This window comes from Rattus rattus, chromosome 18 (assembly GCF_011064425.1).
Source record: "Rattus rattus isolate New Zealand chromosome 18, Rrattus_CSIRO_v1, whole genome shotgun sequence".
Classification (NCBI taxonomy): Eukaryota; Metazoa; Chordata; class Mammalia; order Rodentia; family Muridae; genus Rattus; species Rattus rattus.
In genome coordinates, this window is record NC_046171.1 from 16,882,054 (window position 1) to 16,902,114 (window position 20,061).

Consider the following 20,061-nt stretch of genomic DNA (forward strand, 5'->3'; position numbering starts at 1 on the left):
GTTCAACCACTCCACAAGCAAGTCACGACAGGTCATGCACTAGGGCTACGAGTCGGAAAGTGTTTACGGACTATGCTGTTTCTCCAGGTTGTGAGCAAAGAGCGCTCAAGAAACCTGTCTGCCTTCATTCTCACCAGTCCTCCTACTGCAGCTCTTTCCTCTCTTTGATTTTAAGGGCGGTGCCTCTGTTCTCTTATTTCTAGCAGACTTCGTGGTAACTGAAGGCTGGCTGCCCCGGGAAGTCTCGGACAGTGATGTGCTCCGTGAGGTACTTTCCTCCCCATCAGACAACTCCGACTGCATCTTTCTGTCTTCTTCCGTGAGGCGGTCCACAAGTTTTAGGGTCTCGCCACTAATTCCCTTAAAATATTCAATGGGATGTTTACATACCTCCTTACGCTGACTTTCTGTCACTTTAACGGTGGTGGTGGTGGTGGTGGTGGTGGTGGTGGTGGTGGAGGTGTTGGTGGTGGTGACGGTGACACGGGTGGCTCTTACCTTTACTGGCAGCTTGGATGGAGGCTGTTTGGCCTTGCCCTTCTCTGGCTGCCCTCGATTTTGTGTGGCGCATGCTTTTCTGACTGAAACTAGGTTCTCCCTGTGTGTGTTTTTGACTGGAATTCGAGACTTGGACTCTATACATGAAGAAGTAGGAAGGGCTTTGTTTTTCTCATATTGACCAACCTGCCTCAGTTTACCTGCTTTACTGTCTGGCTTATGGTTTGGCGGGCAGACATCTTTTGGTGCGGTGGCCTTTACGGGAAGCTTGGATTTCCGCCTAACCCCTATTGGTTCCTTCTGAGACTCTCTGCTGGAGCGTCCTTGAGTCCCTGGACTCTTTCCTGAGCCTTTCACTGCATTAGCTTTCTCTGTGGTACAAGTGGGTGCAGCGCGTCCTGTCAGAACTATGTGACTTGTGGTGTTATCTGTCTGCATAGCGGAAGCATCCAGATTATTGTTGTTATTAAAGTTATCTTTTTGAAAATCGTGTTTCTCTTGGGGCCTAATGCCCACCTGGCTATCGAGTGCGCTTGAGATCTCTTTCACGATTTCATTTTCTAATCCCTGATAACTGGTCACCACAGCCTCTGTCTTATCTGTTGTGTCTCCAGAGCCTTCTTTCTTCATGGTCATGGTAGATGCAGAAATTCCCATTTTTATAGGTGTGCGTGACTTGGGGTCAACTTTTGAGGTGTTAGTGGCAGCTGCCGACTTCTCCGGGCAGCCATTGCAGGCTGTGCCTTCCTGACACTCTCCATTGGTCGGGATGCTGGGGTTGGGGTCGACTGTAGGTGCCTCTACATCTCTCTCTAGATTGCTGTCTACCGAGGTGTCCCCTGACTCTGGCTGTGGGGTATCAGTGACCGTACCCCCTTCCCCCTGGGCCCCTGACTTCCCTTCAGGAGTATGCTCACCAATCTGGAAAAATTGGAGCCTCTCTTCCACAAAATCTCTCTTGCTCATGTCAATTGCACCACTGCGGGTCATCTCAAACATTTTTCCTTCATGAAATGGGAAGGGGTTAGGCTCACTAGTTGGGGTACTTTCGTCAGTTGGTGTTCTGGCTGGCGTTGTGTCAGGGGTGGTTGCCGGAGAGCGGTCGTCCACCGCCAGACCAAATGGCTTAGTGTCATCTTCCCGGGATTTACCATCAAAAACTTCATTGTCCCCTCGGTTATTGGGCCAAGGGTCAAAGTCTAGACCTTTGGTCGCCACTGTTTTAAAGGGAGTGGCAAATTCTTCATCAACTTTGTAACTGAAGTAAGTATCAGGGAACACTGATCTGTCCGGGTGTCTGCCTTCCAGGGTGAAAAACTGGGCCCCCGACTTGGGATCAGCCTTCTCTGGGGTTCGGTCAGATGACGAGCTTTTAGAAGGTAATGGTTTCTCTTCATCCAGTCCCACTTTCCCCTCCTCCTCAATAACTTCCAGTTTGCTCTGACTGAAAGAGCGGTCGGCCGGCTTCAGAATGCCCTCCGTCCAGACATCCTTCTTGGTGTCTATGGTTTGACTCGGGAGTTTAGAGTCGCTCTCTGTTAGGCCGTCATCCTCGTCTTGCAGGTCATAGCCATCCAGAGAGTCTATCTCTGTGGCATCCGTGTCGTGAGAAAACTCGGCTGTGGTGGCGATGGAACACTCGGTGACAGACTGGTCGTTGTTTCCGTTCTGAGCGGTTTCATTCTGAGGTGAGTCAAGGCCAGACTCACTCTCTTTCCCGTTACTCTCCACCTCTTTCTGGTTGGAAGCCTTTGTGGTGGCCGTTTTGGATTTTGCCGTGTCTTTCTGCCCTTCGTCCACTCCCTTCAGCTTGAAGGTGTATTTTTTAACTGGGGCCGGTTGATACATGGACTCGTCATCGCTGGACTCACTGGCATCGGCACCAGGAGGGACTGGTGATGGGGGCTGCACTCGGATGACTGGCTCGGCCAACTGGTACTTGTCAGACTCATCCTGAAGGCTGACTTCCATCATGTCAACCTCCCTGTCGGGGAGATACTCGTGTTTCTTATCTGACTCCATCTGGTCGGCATCCAGGGGAGGAGGAGGGGGAAACTCAATATAGGCCACTCGGTTGCATTTGGGTCTTTGGACAGAGTCTTTGCTCACATCGAGATCTGTTTCCTTCTCCACGGGCACCTGCCTTAGTGGGGCTGCTTTGGGCTCTTCCTCCTCCTCCTCCTCAGAAACCTCAGGAATTGGGCTGGGCTGTCCTGGTATAAAAGCTATGAGTGAGTCTGGCGTCTTAGACGTGAACTCGTAACTCACTTCCTCGGAACTGGGAGTTTCTGGGGTCAAAGGGCTCTTCCCAGAGCTGTCTAGAAAGGACACTTGCTCTAGAGTATCGTCTTCTGGACTTCCCTGGGGAGAAGGAGGCTGCTTCTGCTGTCTAGCGGTGTAGAAGGTCCCCCTGGCTTCCTGCACTGTCTTACACTCCTGACTGATGATTTTTTTCACACCTCCTTGTTGGAGTTCCTTTTCATACTGTTTCCCCACTTGCACGAAGCTGACATAAACAGGTAAGGTTTTGATCTCTTTCCCTCCCTCAGCCTTCTCTAACCCATCCATTGAACCGTGGTCGAACACATCACTAGAGGGAGAGTCCTTCCCTGGGCTAAACTCTAAGGAATCGGGAGATTTGGTGGGAGAGGTCTCGGTTTCATCGAGAGCTGGGCATAGGCCTACGTAACTCTGATGTTTGGAAACTTTGCTGATCTCGGAATAGGTAACTTTCTCATCGTCTATGGAGTTAAAGTGCTGGCTCTCAACTGCCCCTTTGCTCACACTGGGCCGGGACACTCTTTGGGACAGGGCTTGTTTTGGAAGTGTTGTCTGCTCACAAAACCCATCAGGAATGTCTGATGACAGCGTCCTCCTCTCATCTGTGATCCTGATGGGAATGTGAGATGCTGCCGAGCTCTCGCTTCTCCTGGGGGGGTGGTCCAGAGTGCTGCTGGGAAGGTCCCCTTCTTTAACAATGTATTCCCTGTATAACACTTTCTTGGAGGGAGACTTTACACTCATTTCTTTAATTTCTGAGAGAGAGCCGTTCGTTAACATTTTGTGTTCTCTCTCAGTCACATACATAAAATCATTCTTTGGGTCACCGTTCTCGCTACTGTCAGGGTGACCAGCGTGACTCTCTCTTATATCGTGAACGAGCACGTGAGAGAGTTGCTCTTTCTGAGCCTTAGTGTTATTGGCCCCAGAACTTTCCCATGTTCTAAAGCCCTTTCGGTCCCATGGTCCCTTGGTCTCTAGATCTGAGGTTATGGGACAGGCTGAGTCTTCAACCTGTTGCTCAGGAAAGAAGTCAGGCGTTGCCTTACTTAACATCTCAGTTCTGTGGCTTTTGCCATCACTGGAGCCAGATTCGCTCACAACCATCTCACTGCTTTTGCCATGCTCAGGTCTGAAAATCAGAACATCATTTTGCACCGACATTTTTTCCTCTGGGGGATCTACAGCCTTCTGCTGTTTTTCTCTAGCAAAACCTGGGTGCGTGGGCAGCTTGTTTTCTTGAGTTTTCTTTACAGGGATTCGGGATGGCCCGTCCAGATTTTTTTCCTCGTGATCCTTACTTTTGGCCCGTGCGCCTTGTTCAAATTTTAATCTAATGGAACTGAGTTTAGATTGTTTGAGCTGAAATCCAGACTGGGGTCCTTCTTGTCCCCTGCTCTGAGCAATGACAGTTCTTTTGGCTTCCTCTGGAGGCTGGCCATCCTCAATCTGTTGGGAAGGGACCCTCTTCTCGGGGCTGCTGGACCCATTGGGTGCCTTCCTGTCCTCAGCCTGCGGGACACCTTGTCCATCTGGACCGCGCTGCCTGGCCTTAACCCATTCATCGTTGGATGCCAACAGTTCCGTTAACACTTTCTCGGGGCTACTGCTGGTGGAACTCTGACAAGAGTATTCCTTGCCGTTTTTGGGGCGTGGCTTTTTCTCCGGGGACTGCAGTTCGTCGTTGAGCTTCTCGGTTTTGTCACGAAAAAATTGAGACACTTCGGTCAACTTCTCTTCTGCCTCCTTCACGGTCCTGTCCACCCTATCTTCATACATCAGCTTCTCTCTACCTCTGTCTAGTCTGTCCTCGGACAAATGCATCCACATGGTATGTTTGGGACCACTGACATTGCCCGCGTAGTGCAACACTGTCAGTTTCTCAAAATGCTCATCTTTAGACACTCTCCCTATGCCATTTTCAGACACATCTTTATAGATTTTGGAGAGGATCTCTTTTGGGGGGGCAGTGGCTACTTTTTCTCTGGATCGCTTATCAGACCCCTGTAACTCTGAGCTAGGGGGTCCTGCATGGTCTGTCACCGATTCCTCGGTATCAGAGTGAGAAACATCTAGCTTTTCTGAGAGAAGCATTTTCTCGGCAAACCTGTAAGACTCCCCTCTTAGGTCTGACAGCTCATCATCATGGTACTCTACGGAGTGCTGACTCAGAAGTTTCAGGGTTTTATAAGAGTCATCGGACAGAAGCTGCGCGGAACTAGGGCGGCTATCTTCTTCTTGGGACCCTGGCGTGTTTACTCTAGAAGACTCCAGATAAGAAGGCAAGGACTCTTCTGCGGCAAACTCCTCCTCTTCTTGCTGGCCCTGCTCCTCGGGGCAAGGGAAAGCATCGTGCTTCTCTGGCAGAAAATCTTTTAAGTTAATATTTCCCCGGGATAATAAGTCTTTCTGATACACAGACACTTCCTTCTCTGGATGCTTTTTGGTCTCTCTAATAATGACTTCAGTGGGTTCGGCTTGGTTACCTTTTTCGATGTGGACCTCTATAATACGCTCCAGTTTGGGTTTCATTTGGTTGTCCTTCTCTGCGTGCTGGGCCGAGGTCTCAGCAGCAGACTTGGCAACATCCGGAGACATGGCCGACTTGTGTTCAAACAGCCCTGCCAGCTCTTTGGAAGGGTCTCGCCCGGACTGAAAAGCCTTCATAATGTCATGGACTGACATGGTCTCCTCGATCCTCTCGGAGGCACACTCACTGCCAGGCGGGGAGTGATACACCATCCTCGTGGTTGTGGTGATGTGAGTCTCTTCTTTGACACGCATGCCTTTGCTTAAAACCCGACTGTGGTCCTCTTCCTCGCTACTGGCTTTCATTTGGAATGCTTTCACTTTTTCCTTAATGCTAGGGGTGGTGGGCTTTGGTTCCAACTCCATAAATGTAGGGGGAGGTTTGGGAGACACGGGGTCCTCTGGCTGGGACTGGGGGATCTCCCCAGTAGAGGGCTCATAGCTCCTGATCACGTGGACTACTTCAGTTCTTGTCTCTGTGATGACAGGGGGGATGGGGACTTCATGAAATAGTGGCTTAGGGCCGGTGCTCTCGGCACTTTGGGGGGCCGAAGGTGTTTTCTCACTTCGGGTTTCAAAGCCACTGTCGGACAAGGGACTTTTGTCTTGGTCATGTTGAGAAAAGTCATCGGGAGACTCTAGGATGGCATCTGTCCCAAAAAAGGAGTCCGCCATCTTGCACAGTTCCTTCTCAGACGTGGAAGGTCTCATGGAGGCCGGCGGCATTTTGAGTTTATGCTCCTGCAAGGCCATGGCTGGCTTTAAAATTCTCTTCTGTCTCTCCTCTCCTTCCTTCTTAGCCTCTTCAAACTTGTACTTTAAGTTGGTCAGTGAACTGCTCCCGATGTCATTGGTCAGGTAGTCTATGACTCTGGTGAGGTTGGCCTTTCCATGCACTCTCTCGGGCAAGGATGGGGCGTGACTGGCAGCAGCCTGCCTGGCTTCTCGTATTTCCTCAGAACTAAATTCCGTCCAGTCATCTTCTGGAGAGTGTCCTTTGTCACTCTTTGGGGACTTGGGTGGCCCTTTGCTCTCGACACACACGTCCTTTTTGAGTATCTCACTGACTTTGACTAAGTCTTCCTTCACTTTCTCAACGATTTTGAAAGGCTCTTCGTCGTCTATCCTCCCTTCTCGGGGGAGGTCGGTCTGGAATGGCTTCTCCTCAGGCACATCCGTCTGCAGTATGGCGGTCATTCTCATGAGGTCCTCCTTCATCTCGGCCACATCTTTTAAGATCTCCTGACTGGAAGATAAAGAAGATGGTACCGATGGCTTAAGGGCCGAGGATGCCAGGAACAGAGAGGACTTGACGGGAGATGACGTTCGATTGAAATGGGGCTGAGGACGCGTCTCCGTAGTCAATGTTTTAATGGGTGACAGCAAAGCCGCTGCCGATTTTGTGAGCGAGTTAGAGTCTGGAAGTTTCTTCAATGCTGGTTCTGGCAAAACATTGACTACCGAGTATACTGGCACTGTGATTATCGATGAAGTTACGGATGAGGTAGTAACAGCTACTGAAGGCCCGAGGGAGGTGTAGAGTGCACTGGCAGAGGGAGCTCTAAGGGACTGAAAAGCAGAGGGCGCTGCAGCGGAAACATAAGACCTGAGTGGGGAAAAGGGCATGGCTGTTGTGGTGGAGAGCGCTTTCTCCACCGTGTCAGGGGCCGCGCTCACCACCGAGCTCACAGCGTTTGTGGCTGTAGAAATTTTGTCCTGTAATGTGGCAGTGGCTTTGCATCCGTTAATTAAAGCGGAAGAGGAAGGATACTTCAGAGGAGAAACAGACCCATTGACTAGCGCTACTTCTGCATGTCCAGACATCTGCTTTAAGGGGGAGGAGAGAGTCGATGCCATCGCAGCTTTAGCTGTTGAGATGACATCAGCTGCAGACTTGGTCGGAGACACCACCGACTTTAAAGGGGAGGAGATCAGCGGTGCCGCTGACGTGATAATGGACTTAAATGGCAAGCTGGAGGAATACATGGTGATGTTTGCTTTGGGGGAGGCAGGGGGTGTCATGGTGATGGACGACCTCTCCAACAGAGACCCTGCGGTCGTCACAGGAGAAGTTCGAGAGGACAAAGTTGAGTTGGGAGCCAGCCCCTTTATAGGTGTGGCCTCTGTGATGGTGGGAACCCTCCCAAGGGTACCAGAGGCAACTTGGGTATTGTACGGAGACGGTGATGCCACCGTTCTTATTGGCGAAGAAATTGTCCGGAAAGATCTAATAGGAGACGCCACATCACTAATGGATTTGACTGATGATGTAGTTGAGGCGCCTAGCGTGGATTTGATCGGAGAAGGCGTTGAAACAGACCATATGGATTTTAACGGAGAAGCTGAAGGCGTATTAGAAGGGGAGCTGGATAAGGAGCCTGATTTGGCCGGCCCGGGCACTGTGATTGGAGTCGTAGTCCAGGACTGGTATGGTCTTGTAGAAAAGAATGGCTTGTGTGAATAAGTAGTGGGAAGGGATCTTGCTGTTCCTGAACTCCGTTCAACTGTTTCTTAAATTTTAAAATGAAAATCAAACACAAAAATAAATAAAAAAATCAACAAAAATGGTTGAGAAACAGAGAGACCAGAGAAAAAAAAATTGGTCAGTAAACTTTGAAATACCGCAGAAGCAAGTACAGTTGTTTGCATGATTTGGGAATGGGGAGGCAAAATAAGAAAAAAAATGATGTTTGAGTGAAAGAGGAAAAAAATACGAACAAACATGAGGGAATTTGAAGGTAAAGAAAAATGACGAGGTAAAAGAAGAGCTGGAGGAGTGGGATGAGACACAGGGAGGACAAAGAGCAGCCAAATGGGCCAACAATGCGAAGGAGAAAAGGGCCAAGTGCAGACAGACAGAAGGAGCACAGTGGAAAACGCCTCCTTACGTCCTATTGACTTTCTTGTGTGCTGGGTTAGAAATAGCGGCAGGCATTCTGTTTAGCCTGTACGCATACATATGTCTACTCCGTGCAACCACAGACAGCGTCTCAAGACTCTCGAGTGTTCCCTCGGCTATGGCTCGTCCGCCATCAATTGCACCTGGTTAGAACCATTTCAATATGTGAGCCCACACGTTACATGTTCGAAACTTGGTTGGTTTTTTTTTGTTTGTTTGTTTTGTTTTTGTTTTTGTTACTTGTTTGTTCTGTTTCCCTTTCCAGAAAAAAGAAATCACTCAAGCTTTATCATGCAGAGTCCAAGCTAACTGGTAAGAGACAGGCAACTGGTGTGCAAACTGTGAAGCCACTGGGTTTTTAAATCTGTTTCTTCCATGCACAACTCGTTAGGTTCCACACCCACAAAAAAGCCAATAAGAGCAAGAAATTGTCTGAGTCGGAGCTGTCAACCACAAACTTAAAACAACGAAAAGGAATGTTTGCATCGACTCGTCCCATGCAGTCTATTCCTTTTGATGAGGGGGAGGGGGAGAAAATGTGGTATGAAATGATATTCAAAATGCATGTGTACATACACACACACAAAAAAAAGGGGGTGGAAAAACAGAAAAATATGGTTCATGGTTACCAGAGCAAGCAAAGCAACTGAAAACATTGGATCATGCGCGGTTGGTTTACCATGGCAAACAAGCCAGGGAGGTAATACGGTTTAAAGCAGTATTAATATGCACAGTATAATATATATATAAAATGTCTGAAAATACTTTCTCAAGAACGTTTGGAAAGAAGAGCACACTTTTTCCATGAGGGGTGAAGTCTTGGTACCTTTTGAGATCTTAGGAAACTGTGTGATACATTTTTTAAATCGATCTACAAAAGAATCCATATCTGGCGCTTGCTTCATTATAAGGAAGACGGAATTTATATCTTTATCTCCGTAATATGGTTGACTCTCAAAAGGTATCATGGGGGAAATCTAAAAAGCATAACTATAGTTTGAAGACCCCATACATCACAAGTACCTACAGTGCCCTAAGGTACAAACGTGACATGCTTACCAAGTGCCAAGGTACCAATTCTGGTGCCACTCTACAATATTCATAATACCCATCACGAATGTGTAATTACTCATTCATAAACGCTCCAACAGCCTCAAGGATAAATGGGCCCGGTGATACCAACACACACCAACATTCTTCCCAAAACAGGCAAGAAACCCACACGTGAGGTGGGCATACCCTGGACGCTACGCATTCAAGCTTGGCCATCTCTACTTTCGTATAAAAAAGCTAACCTGGCTACAGGTCTGCAATGCCTGCAAATTGTCCCACACCAGCGATGATGAACAAACAGTCTTGTTCCAAAAAGGCAACAGTTTACGGTGACAGTGGGGTGGGCCGAGGACACGAGAACCTGCCTCACCCCTTACTAAAGCAGAAGGGCTAAGGGAACCTCACTCACAAGGGCACAACCCCATCTGGCCATTACTATCCATGACCTAGTGCTTGACCTGTGGGGACGGTCACACCGTAGACATGTGGCGGCTTGGTGATTCTTTAGATTCAATGGCCTGAGTGCAGAAGAGGGTGTTAGATGCCCTGGAGCTGGAGTCATGGGCTGTGGTGAGCTGTCTGATGTGAGTCCTGGGACCTGAACTCAGGCCATCGCAAGCGCAGTAATCACTGACCTCACTGCAGGCCCTGAGAGACGTTCTTTTGAAGTACTTCTATGGTTTATAACGTTGAAAGAGCCACCGAATTACCACATGGCTGTATATTTTATGTTTTAGTGACACCCACTTCATGAAATCCTCTGTGAGCATGGCCGATTCTGGTTGGTCTATCAGTTAACAACACCCCGGGAAGAAGGACTTGGGGGAAAGTGTAATTCATTTAGGATTTAACACCTCCAGAGGCTGGAACCTTTCCCTTGCAGTCTTTTCTCTTAGTCCTTTCTCACCCTTCTGTTCCAGTTCTCCATGTCCCCTGGCACAAAACAGACAAGAAGCAAACCAAAACCAAAACCCTTTCCTCTCCCAAAAACATCAAAGGTAAACTGAACAGACCTAGGTCACAAGCCAGAGAGCCACACTTGTGTGCGTGCAAGGCAAACTCACCCAGGACATGCAGGGCTTGTATCTCAGGTGTTCCAGATGACCGACACCCTGGGGACAGAGTTAGGGAAACCTGCCTGTCTCTGACCTAATGTAGTCTCCTCAACTAAAACTACTTGTCCAAAGCCAAGACCACCACCCAGGAACTTCCAGCGACTATCTCAAAAGAAAAGCACAGCCCAGAGTTAAACCCCATTGACTTGACTGAAAAACCAACTGGCTACAGGCAAGCTGTGCTTCCCCATTCTCTGTCACAAGAAGGAGTTTCTGACAGATGCTTCTGGAAGAATAGAGCTGTGTCTGCCGGAGCAGAAAAATCAGGTCTAAGGGAATGTTCAAGAACACGACAGGCTTTCTATCTACGTTTCTCTTCTATTCCACGTTTGGAATCTGAATACAAAAACTTCCCTAACAGACATAAGAGTCAAGTGCACTGTGACACCCAGTGAAGCCATTTTCCACTGTGTCACAGGCATGCTGGCCCACAGAACCTAGAAGAAGAGGGAGAGGCCAGCATTCCAATTCCTACTGTTACATCCCCAAGCCTCTGGGAACGGAAATGTGAATATCTAGGAGCCCATGACCGATGACGAAGGGTTTTCATCTCAATTTTTTTTTTAAAGTTACAGTTCTCTGCTAGTTAGAGTGGCAGGACCCGGTGTTGATGAATCTGGGCACCCGCATTCTGTAGTCATGGTCCCCCTTGAGGCTAGGACTACCTCCAGGACTATGGTGACCATGGGCTGCACACTGTGACCACCCAGGAGGAAAAGGTAGAGAAAGACAATGTGACCAAATGGACTTATAACTGCTGAGCCAGTCCCTAGCACTTTCGAGCCGTTTATGAGTAAACTCGACCACTAGGACCAAGGAGCTCTCCCAGAATAGTCCAAGAACAGCCTTAGAAATGACATTTTCAGCAGAAGGCAGGAGGGGGGGGGTGAGGTAGAAGGCCATCAACTAGTATTATCCTCAGAAGTTAGAACACGAGCCTTACAGAAGGAAAACCACCGGAAGGAGTAGCCCATGGTCTAGGTCTCGTAAGAGAACAGATGACACTTAGCCATCACCCGTGCCACCACAAATAGACACAAGTAAATACACACCTTCCCTTTTGAGCACACATTCAAAGGAACACCAGTGTTTATCTCTGAGCACATTAACAATCACCAAGTCAAATCGATGCTTTCATAGGGGGAAAAGAAATACAAAGACAAAACCGTTTATAAATAAAAACGAGTTCGTGACTAACTTCAAGATTAGAATCCCTTGCAGCTTTGACCTGGAGGATCTGTGCCTCCGATCTGTGGCACCTTAAAATTTCATAATAGGCTTATGAAATTTCTCTGTAGGCAATTGGTTCACGGTGTTTATTTTCCAAACCACATCATAATTTAGAGTGTATAGAAAAAATGTCTCTTCTTCTAAAACATTGACCCGGATTAGTGGACGTGTCAGGAAACTCACTCATGCTGGGCTCAGTCAAGTAGCTGTAGCGCTTACGTAAGGCTAGGGATGTGAAGCTCTGGCGTCTGTCTGCCTTCTCAGCCTGAAAAGGAAGGAGAGAAGACAGTGTTTCCACCTCCTCCGTGACACCTTTATGCCCTGATACATTTCACTGGATGGGATGGCCATGTCCTGTCCAGCCTTAGGCCCTCTATTACCCCCTTGGGCTTCTACCCAATCCCACCCTGAACTCTCAACCACATGACCGCACCTCGGCAGGTTGAGGTACACACACAGCAGACTACACAGGACTTCAGAGGGCGCAAGGTGAGTCCCTCCCCACCCTCCCCCGGTTCGTTACCTTGAAAGCACACACACATATCACAGAGCACGCTCACTACGAGGTACAGAAAGCATCATTCTAATAGCCATTGTGGGGACCGGGGACAGGCACGTAGCAGAGATGAGGAGACTAAAAACAGGTAGATGGTCTTGTTGGCCGTTGTGAGACTTGAATGGCCACTATTATTGGCACATGGGCTTTTAAAAAAATCCAATTACAGGAATATGTGGAGGTAACAGGGAAAAACTCTTGTAAAACTGAACAATGGTACTCTTTAAAACACAGCTTACAATCTCGTGCGTGCATGCGTGCGTGCGTGCGTCTGTGTGTGTGTGTGTGTGATGTCCTCTCCTGGCTTCCACAGGCACTACACTCGTGTATGCACACCCACACATAAACACATATACACATAGTTTAAAAAAGAAAATCCTTTTTTAAAATGGCCAAGACAAATTCTTTAGCCAGAATGGCAAAATGTCTATCCACAGTCGGTTAGAAAATATTTTTACATACGTAAGACATAGTTGATTTGTACAACACAATTCCATATGATAACCAAGGTCTTGAGTTACAAGTGACAGGATAAAATGGGCAGAAGGCAGTGGAGAGTAAAATTCGCCCGGGGAAACAATATTAATTCGCTGCATGGCGATCTGTCATGTTTAAAAATGCGTGAGCAGCTCCAGGTCTTTTCACTCGCTATCGCTTTTGCAGAATGCGCTGAAGCACCCGTTCATGCACAGCGAGGAAGAGTGAGCCACGTTCAAGAAAGCTAACTCCACCTCAGGATCCGCTAAGACGCACGAGGTCATTTTGGCTGTTCCCACACCTGAGCCCGCTGCAAGCTTTTCCACGCATATCCAGTATCTAGTCTACCTTGGATAGAATAAGAACAGAAGTGTTCATATTACCTCATCATCTTGATCTGACTCTGTCTCCTTTTGGTCCCAAGATGCATTGCAGAGACAAGGAATATTATAATGGACAGCAGGGAAAACAGTGTCAGGATATGAGAAGGACTGAGTAGGAGCACACAAGGCAAGCTGATTTAGAAAGCAAAGCAAAAGCAAGAGAGCCCAGTAAAAACAGCAGCACGGACCATACACCCAAGGCAAATTAATGCGTGACGATCATTCGGAAGCATAAAGATCTACGGACTACCAGCAGAAGCAATCCACAGAGGATGCCATCATACAGACTCATAGGAACAGGACACCATAGCAACAGGACGGCAACTACACACAGAGACTAACACGACTCGAGTTTTGGGGGCTTTCGGAGTGTCACAAAGCATTCCTTAATTACATACCCAGGGCCCACTGCCCCGAGACCAGGGGTGAAGTGGAAACAAACCATTTTAAAAGATACCTTTTTATGCGCCGGTAGAGTAATATTTAAGTTGCAAACAGCCGTTTGGGGTAATCCCTTTGTTGTTTTCGGCTCCTTCAGGAAAGACAGACGGCCGCAGGGCTCTTGGCTGGTGTCTCTAACCTAGAAGAGTTTGGATAGCTGATGGTTACACAGAGACTGGTTCTCATCCTGCAGGGATTTATCAAGCGATCATAGAAGGATGGGAATCCAGGATGAACCTGGCAAAGAGCAGAAGCACAGCTCCTGGCTTAACCAATAGGACGGCTACTCACTTATCTCACGTGACAAACCTTTCTGGCCTTAACCAATAAGGATGGCCGCTCACTTGTCTCACGTGACAAGACATTCTGGGCTTAACCAATGGGGTGGCCGCTTGCTTGTCTCACGTGACAAGACATTCTGGGTTTAACCAATAAGGATGGCCACTCGCCTAGTTTCACATGGCAAGCTATTCTAGGCTATGTGCATTTTCTGTCTTCCCACTAATTTAATTTCTCAGCGCTTCAGTGTTTGAAACACAGAACAGCAAAAGATGGGGAAGAGGGCCCCTTGAGCGAGCCTGAACTCCCCGAGGAAACGGAAATCCAAGGTAACTAAACGTGGTCCATCCTGCTCTGGGTCGTTTTACTTTATAAACACTTCCCTAAAAAGAATTATTATATTTTGGTATATTCTGAGACAAGATCTCACTATACAGACTTGGATTGGCCCAGAATTCACTGTGTAGAGCAGGTTGGCATTAAACTCACAAAGACTGGTCTGCCTCCGCCTCCTCCAGGGTTGGGATAAAAGACATAGGCTACTATGCTGGGTTCCATTTCCTTAAATTTAAACAATGCATATATGTATGCGTGTGTATATACATTTATATATATGTATATATATACACACACATTTTTATATATATGCATGCAAATGTGCGTGTGTGTGTGTGTGTGTGTGTGTGTGTATAAATGTGAATGTTCCTTTGCCAATGTTAAATCTTCACTAGCTTGAAAATTCACCCTGTTGGAATTACAACAGAATCTGACCTTGCTCTCTAAGTCATATTTGGCGGGATAATTCAAACGGAATACATTGTTTTTTTAAAAGGTTGGTTCTCTTGGGACTTTTGAAAGACAAACATGCAGAGCCTGTGTTAAAGGGAATTTACCTTGATGGAAAATGGCAGTCTGTTTTCTTTGAAAGAATAGAAGTTAAAAACAAGCTGCTGCCCTCCTTTGGTCAGAGGAGCCAGGTTTCCATAGCAATCAACGTAGATGGGCTTTCCTTCCAGAACCTTCCAGAGTAAAAGAAATGCACAATTTAATGTTAACTTGACCTAGAAAGATGGTGAGAGTTTTAAGTCAAATTAGCCTCAAAGTCTGACATAGCATTGAGGAAGTGACAACTGTGGGGTCGTTTGCTTTGAAAGTATGTCTGAGCGCTCGCCATCTGGCAGCCATGATCAGTAGCTATTATAACCAACATGCATGCAACAGGATTAGCTTCCTCTCCCAGCAATTCTAAGCATGTCAGAGAAAATGCCTCACAACACTGCCTTACGTAGGCTGAGATCTTTCTGTTTTGGCTGTCCAATACTCACATGACCTCTGGGGTCTGGAAAAGGAAAATTATGGTCCTGTGTGGGGAAAGTGACCTCAAAAATAAAAGCATTCAGCCAGCCCCAGGACAGTGGAGAGTAGTTTAGGCTCCTACCATTATCTCCTAATCAGCTGAGGTGAGTTCAAAGCTTTTAAATCGTTTGAGGATGAAGCCATTTCAAAGTTTTAAGATAAAACACGAGTGCCCGTGACACTTCTGTACAGTGTATGCTGCTACAGCCTCAGATAAACCCATCTCCGGGGAATGCACAGACAGATGCTCATTCTTGTAGCCCAGGTTACCTCAATGTCTTTGCTTCTGGCAACCTCCTCGAAATTCTCCTGCTGCTCCAGGGTTTTGTCCACTCTGTCGTCTGTCATACAGAAGCACCTCAGGGAGGATTCCACCGGGTCATTTGTTTTGGCAAAAACAACAAACTTGGCCATGTAGGGGACGCATATCAACTCTCTGTACAGCTGCGAGGCTAGCCCTACGGTTTCTAACACCTGATGGCAGTCCGCCAGCCAGAACCTGAGGAGAATAAAACAGCACACAGTGTGAAAATGGAAAACAAACAGAAGAAGAAAAAACACAGCATGAACAAAGGTCCTAAAATAAACCCAAAAGTTCTTACAGGATATCAGGGGCTGGGAATGTGACCGCCTGGGAGAGCAAATGGTTTTTAGCATGTTTATCCCCAACATCAAAAAATAATCAAATCATGAAATAAGATGAAAAGCATCCGAGTCTAATGGAGCCTAAACTGAGCGTTATAAACTTGCTCATTTAAATGGCAAAGATATTTGCTCTGTATCAAACAAAAGGCAGTGTATTACTCAGTAATAATTTTCCTAAAAAAATTAATGATCTTCTGTCCTTTCCCATAAATGAAAAAGAATATTAAATATATGTAAAAATATTTATATATAAAATATATGAGATAAAATGTCTTAAATAATAAAATTTAAATTATATTAATTATATATTAAATAATATATTTATGTAGCTTTATTGAAAGCTACATCTTTTACTTCCCAAAAGGTAAGAAAATGAATTCCATGGTGCTCTTGAACTTTCACTTCCATACCTGGCTGAAACATTGGTTGTGAAAGACACACAGTCCTTTATGAAGGTCAGCGGGGTCGTTCCTGTGATGTCTTCCCACTGAGCCGGCGAGGTCCCTCCTGGGAAGAGCACAGACAGGGTGAGTTTATCACAAAGCAGCTCCCCGCTGACTGACTGCCCATCACCAGGCTGCTGTCCTGGCAGCCGCTAAGTGGCAGCTAGAGGGCTAACGGTTCTGCAGTGCGGTAATGCACTCCGATACACCCTCTTCTGCCAATTGGGGGTTCGCCGGAACTCACAAATACACGAATTGTTTTCTCTTTGTCAGGATCACAAGGGATGGTTTGAATTTGGGGTAAATTTGATAAGTGTATCACCATTACACTGTGTCACTGTAAAGACTTAGTCGCTTCAGGGGCGTGCGTGCGTGCGTGTGTGTGCATGTCTTTGTAGTACAGAGGAAGACATTGGGTATCTTCCTTCGTCATCCACATTATTTTTTGAAACAATGTCTACCATTAACTAGGCTGGTCCACCTAGGTGCAGGGATCTGCCTGCCTTTCTCCCTGCCCCCCAGTGCTGGGATTACAGACAAGTGTGTGGAGGGGATCATGTTTACAACTGAACCATCTCCTTAGTCTCTAAAATCGCCTTCCCCCCCTTAAGTGGGGTAGGAAATTATCAAGTTTAAGAAGCTGTTCATTTTGCCCCTGGCTGAAATACCACTTTTCTAGGATTGACGGGGGAACTGGACATCGAAGAGTAAGTCCAGGAAGATGAAAACTTTGTTCATCTTTGACGTGAGCTCAGCGACCAACCAGGGAGGTCTGCATTCTAAAGTTCTGTTTGCACTGGTGTGTATGTTGTATGTGTGTTGTGGTGTATGTGTGTTGGGCCAATTTGCCTGTCACGGTTGCCAGGACAGTCCCCTGAGCACTCTAGCTGGGTCGATATCACCTCATGATATTAACAGGGGTGACCTGCTACGACACTAATGTCAGGAAACAGCCCTGAGCGTCAGATATATCAGGAGCCCCGTTCCTAACGGAAACTCTTCCGGGGAGAGGATGGAAGAAAATACAGGACTTCTTCCTTGTTCTCCCCTGTGTCTGCGCAGTCGTCAGGGCTGACAGACAGGAGTCCCCTCAGGGAAGGGACAAACCTGTAATGCTGCAGAGGAGTCGCAGGCTGGGCGTGGTGTCCCCCTTGTACCCATTGGACACGCCTTCTCCTGAGGGTGGGGGCACTGGGATGGTCATGGTGATCGGCTTATGGAATTTCCTCCTCCTCGGCTCCACCGTGACAATGGGGCTAAACGTTGCTTTGTTTCCAAGGATCTTTTTCACAGTCTCCTCTGGCACGGGCTGAGCCTATAGACAAAAGGGGAAAAGTACCTTAAATAAAAGGAGACTTTATTGTTATTATTATTTCGTTTTAATTTTGAATCAAGATGTAGTTTTTAATTGAGAATCGTTGGAGGACACTTGATGAGAAAGTTCATGTCTGTCTTTATCCATTTTTCTCACTGTAACACGAAGGCTGAGAAGTGAAAATACAGGAGAGTGGGAACGGTTTCCTCAGGGGAATGGATCCTACTAGCTTGCTGGAAGGAGAGGGAGCCAAACCCCAGAGCAGAGAGAAAGAAAGTGGGGCGACCTCGGCATATGCACCACAAAGACTCACAAAATCATCTCGTGCAATCAATCAATCCATCAATCAATCAATCAATCCATCAATCAATCAGTGTACCACAAAAACTCACAAAATTGCCACGTGCAATAAATAAAATAAAATAAATAGATAAATAAATAAATACTCTCAGAGGTAAGGACCAATATATAACCCAGAACGTATGGATTCTAGTCAACCAGGTCCAACCAATTCCACTGTGTCTTTGGAGTCAGGGGAAGTGGTTCAACACCGGAGTCAGGAAGGGGACCTCACCGACACACGGGGTTCTGCATCTCAGTGTTTTACCAACCACCCACAATGTCCCCCACCCCCAACCCCTTGACATGACATTCCAGCCTCACCAAGAAAAGCTGATGCTCAGATCAACTTTTAGTTACCGTATTTTATTACTATATTAACAATAAAACGATCGTTTCATTGCTTTCAGTTTATTCTATTCAATAAAGGGAAACAAATGTCAAAGACTAAACTAATTGAAACGAGCGAATGCAAGGACCATTTTTGCCAAGCTTTCCAGTCTGCTCTCTGAACTCAAACAAGTTCCAACTGGTTTGGACAAAGTCCAGCATTTATGAAGTTCTTTTTTTTTTTTTTTTTTTTTTCTTTTTTTCAGAGCTGGGGACCGAACCCAGGGCCTTGTGGTTGCTAGGCAAGCGCTCTACCGCTGAGCTAAATCCCCAACCCCTATGAAGTTCTTAAATCTGATAGTGAACAGGTTTCCGTGCAGAAGCAACGTGTTATAGATCAAACTCCAGTGTACTGCCCTATACAAAACCAACAGAGGCTGTGCATGTATGTACTTGTATGTACTCGTATGCAGAGGCTGGAGGTCCCAAAGGGTCTTCCTCCTGCCCTCTGCCTTCTTTTCTGAGAGAAGGTCTTTCATGGAATATGGAGCTGTCAGTTTGTCAGAACTGCCTGGGATCCTCCTGTGTCAGAGCTTCCCTCATACCCAGGGAATGCCACCTCACCTGGCTTTTTTAAAAACGAGAGCAGGGGATCAAACCCCCAGTTCTCTGCTCAGAAGGCGTTTACCAAACGAGTCACCTCCCCAGCCCCAATGGAGACTCTTAAACAGAAAACTGCTAAAACACAGAACTCCATCGGACTGGTCGGTGAGCTGACTTTACACTTTACCCTTTGCATTTGAGATGAGGTAAAAATCCCCCAAACAGCCTAATTGTCAAGATCACTAAGGATGAACGTCTGGGATGTTTCCAGAGACAGATGTGCTGCCCCTGGGTCGGTGACATGCGCAGAGGACTTGGAAAGTACATGCTTAGTACCTGGAGACCCACACGGATCCTTTTGGTTAAGGCACCCTCTGGGAAAGACGCCTGGACGAGGGGGACCGTGGTGCTGCTCAGAATCCCACCTTCGGGACCAATCTGGTTGCTTTCCTGCTTAATCCGGGAAACCACAGCAAAATACTGGGGGAAATCCTTCGTGATGATTCTGCAGATGCGCTTTGTGCCCAACTCCTCTGGGCTGTCAAGTTCTAGAAGAGAGAGGTTGAGAAGTCGTGAGCGTGTACCTTTGCACAGAGCACCCTGGTAACTACTGGGACTGAAAACAACTTTAAAACTGTTCACTGACGCAAGGTCTCATGTAGCCCAGGCTGGCTTCAGACTTGCTATATAGCCGAGGATAAGTAACTTCTGATCCTCCAGCGCTGCCTCCCATTTTCTAAGATTACAGGCCTGCACGTCTAGTTTTATGGGGTGCTGAGGTCTAGTTTTATGGGGTGCTGAGGTCTAGTTTTATGGGGTGCTGAGGATTGAACCCAGGGCTTCATGCACACCTATCAAGCACTTTGACAACAAAGCCAAACCCCTAGCCCTGGAAAGTAATTTTTATATTCTAAAATATTCAAATTGGAGGAGAGAGAAATGGCTCAGTGGTTAAGAGCACTGACTGCTCTTCCAGAGGTCCTGAGTTCAAATCCCAGCAACCACATGGTGGCTCACAACCATCTGTAATGGGATCTGATGCCCTCTTCTGGTGTCTGAAGACAGCTACAGTGTGCTCGCATACATGAAATAAATAAATCTTTAAAAAAAAAACCATGCAAATTGAACATACTTATGAAGTACCATGAGACATTTCAGCTCATTATGTATTCTGATGCATGAACTGGTTCACATATATGTATCTTCTCTTTTTTTATATTTTATTTTTTTTTTTTCCCCAGAGCTGGGGACCGAACCCAGGGCCTTGAGCTTTCTAGGCAAGCGCTCTAC

The 20,061-nt window shown here is 47.0% G+C and overlaps 1 protein-coding gene across 5 annotated transcripts in view; it reads right to left on the reverse strand.

Annotated features, from left to right (window-relative positions):
* Nucleotides 1–20,061, reverse strand: part of Ank3 (ankyrin 3) — a 317,856-nt gene that overhangs the window by 31,415 nt on the left and 266,380 nt on the right. For 3 of the 5 annotated variants that reach the window (XM_032888730.1, XM_032888733.1, XM_032888732.1), the window contains 7 exons: nt 19,108–19,319; nt 17,292–17,499; nt 16,152–16,248; nt 15,367–15,595; nt 14,634–14,759; nt 13,478–13,600; nt 11,788–11,869 (listed from right to left, as the gene is read on the reverse strand). In XM_032888730.1, coding sequence (XP_032744621.1) covers nt 11,788–11,869; nt 13,478–13,600; nt 14,634–14,759; nt 15,367–15,595; nt 16,152–16,248; nt 17,292–17,499; nt 19,108–19,319 — 1,077 coding nt within the window. Of the gene's footprint in view, nt 1–134; nt 7,812–11,787; nt 11,870–13,020; nt 13,048–13,477; nt 13,601–14,633; nt 14,760–15,366; nt 15,596–16,151; nt 16,249–17,291; nt 17,500–19,107; nt 19,320–20,061 lie in introns of all 5 variants that reach the window. The other 2 variants (XM_032888731.1, XM_032888729.1) reach the window with 1 other exon arrangement.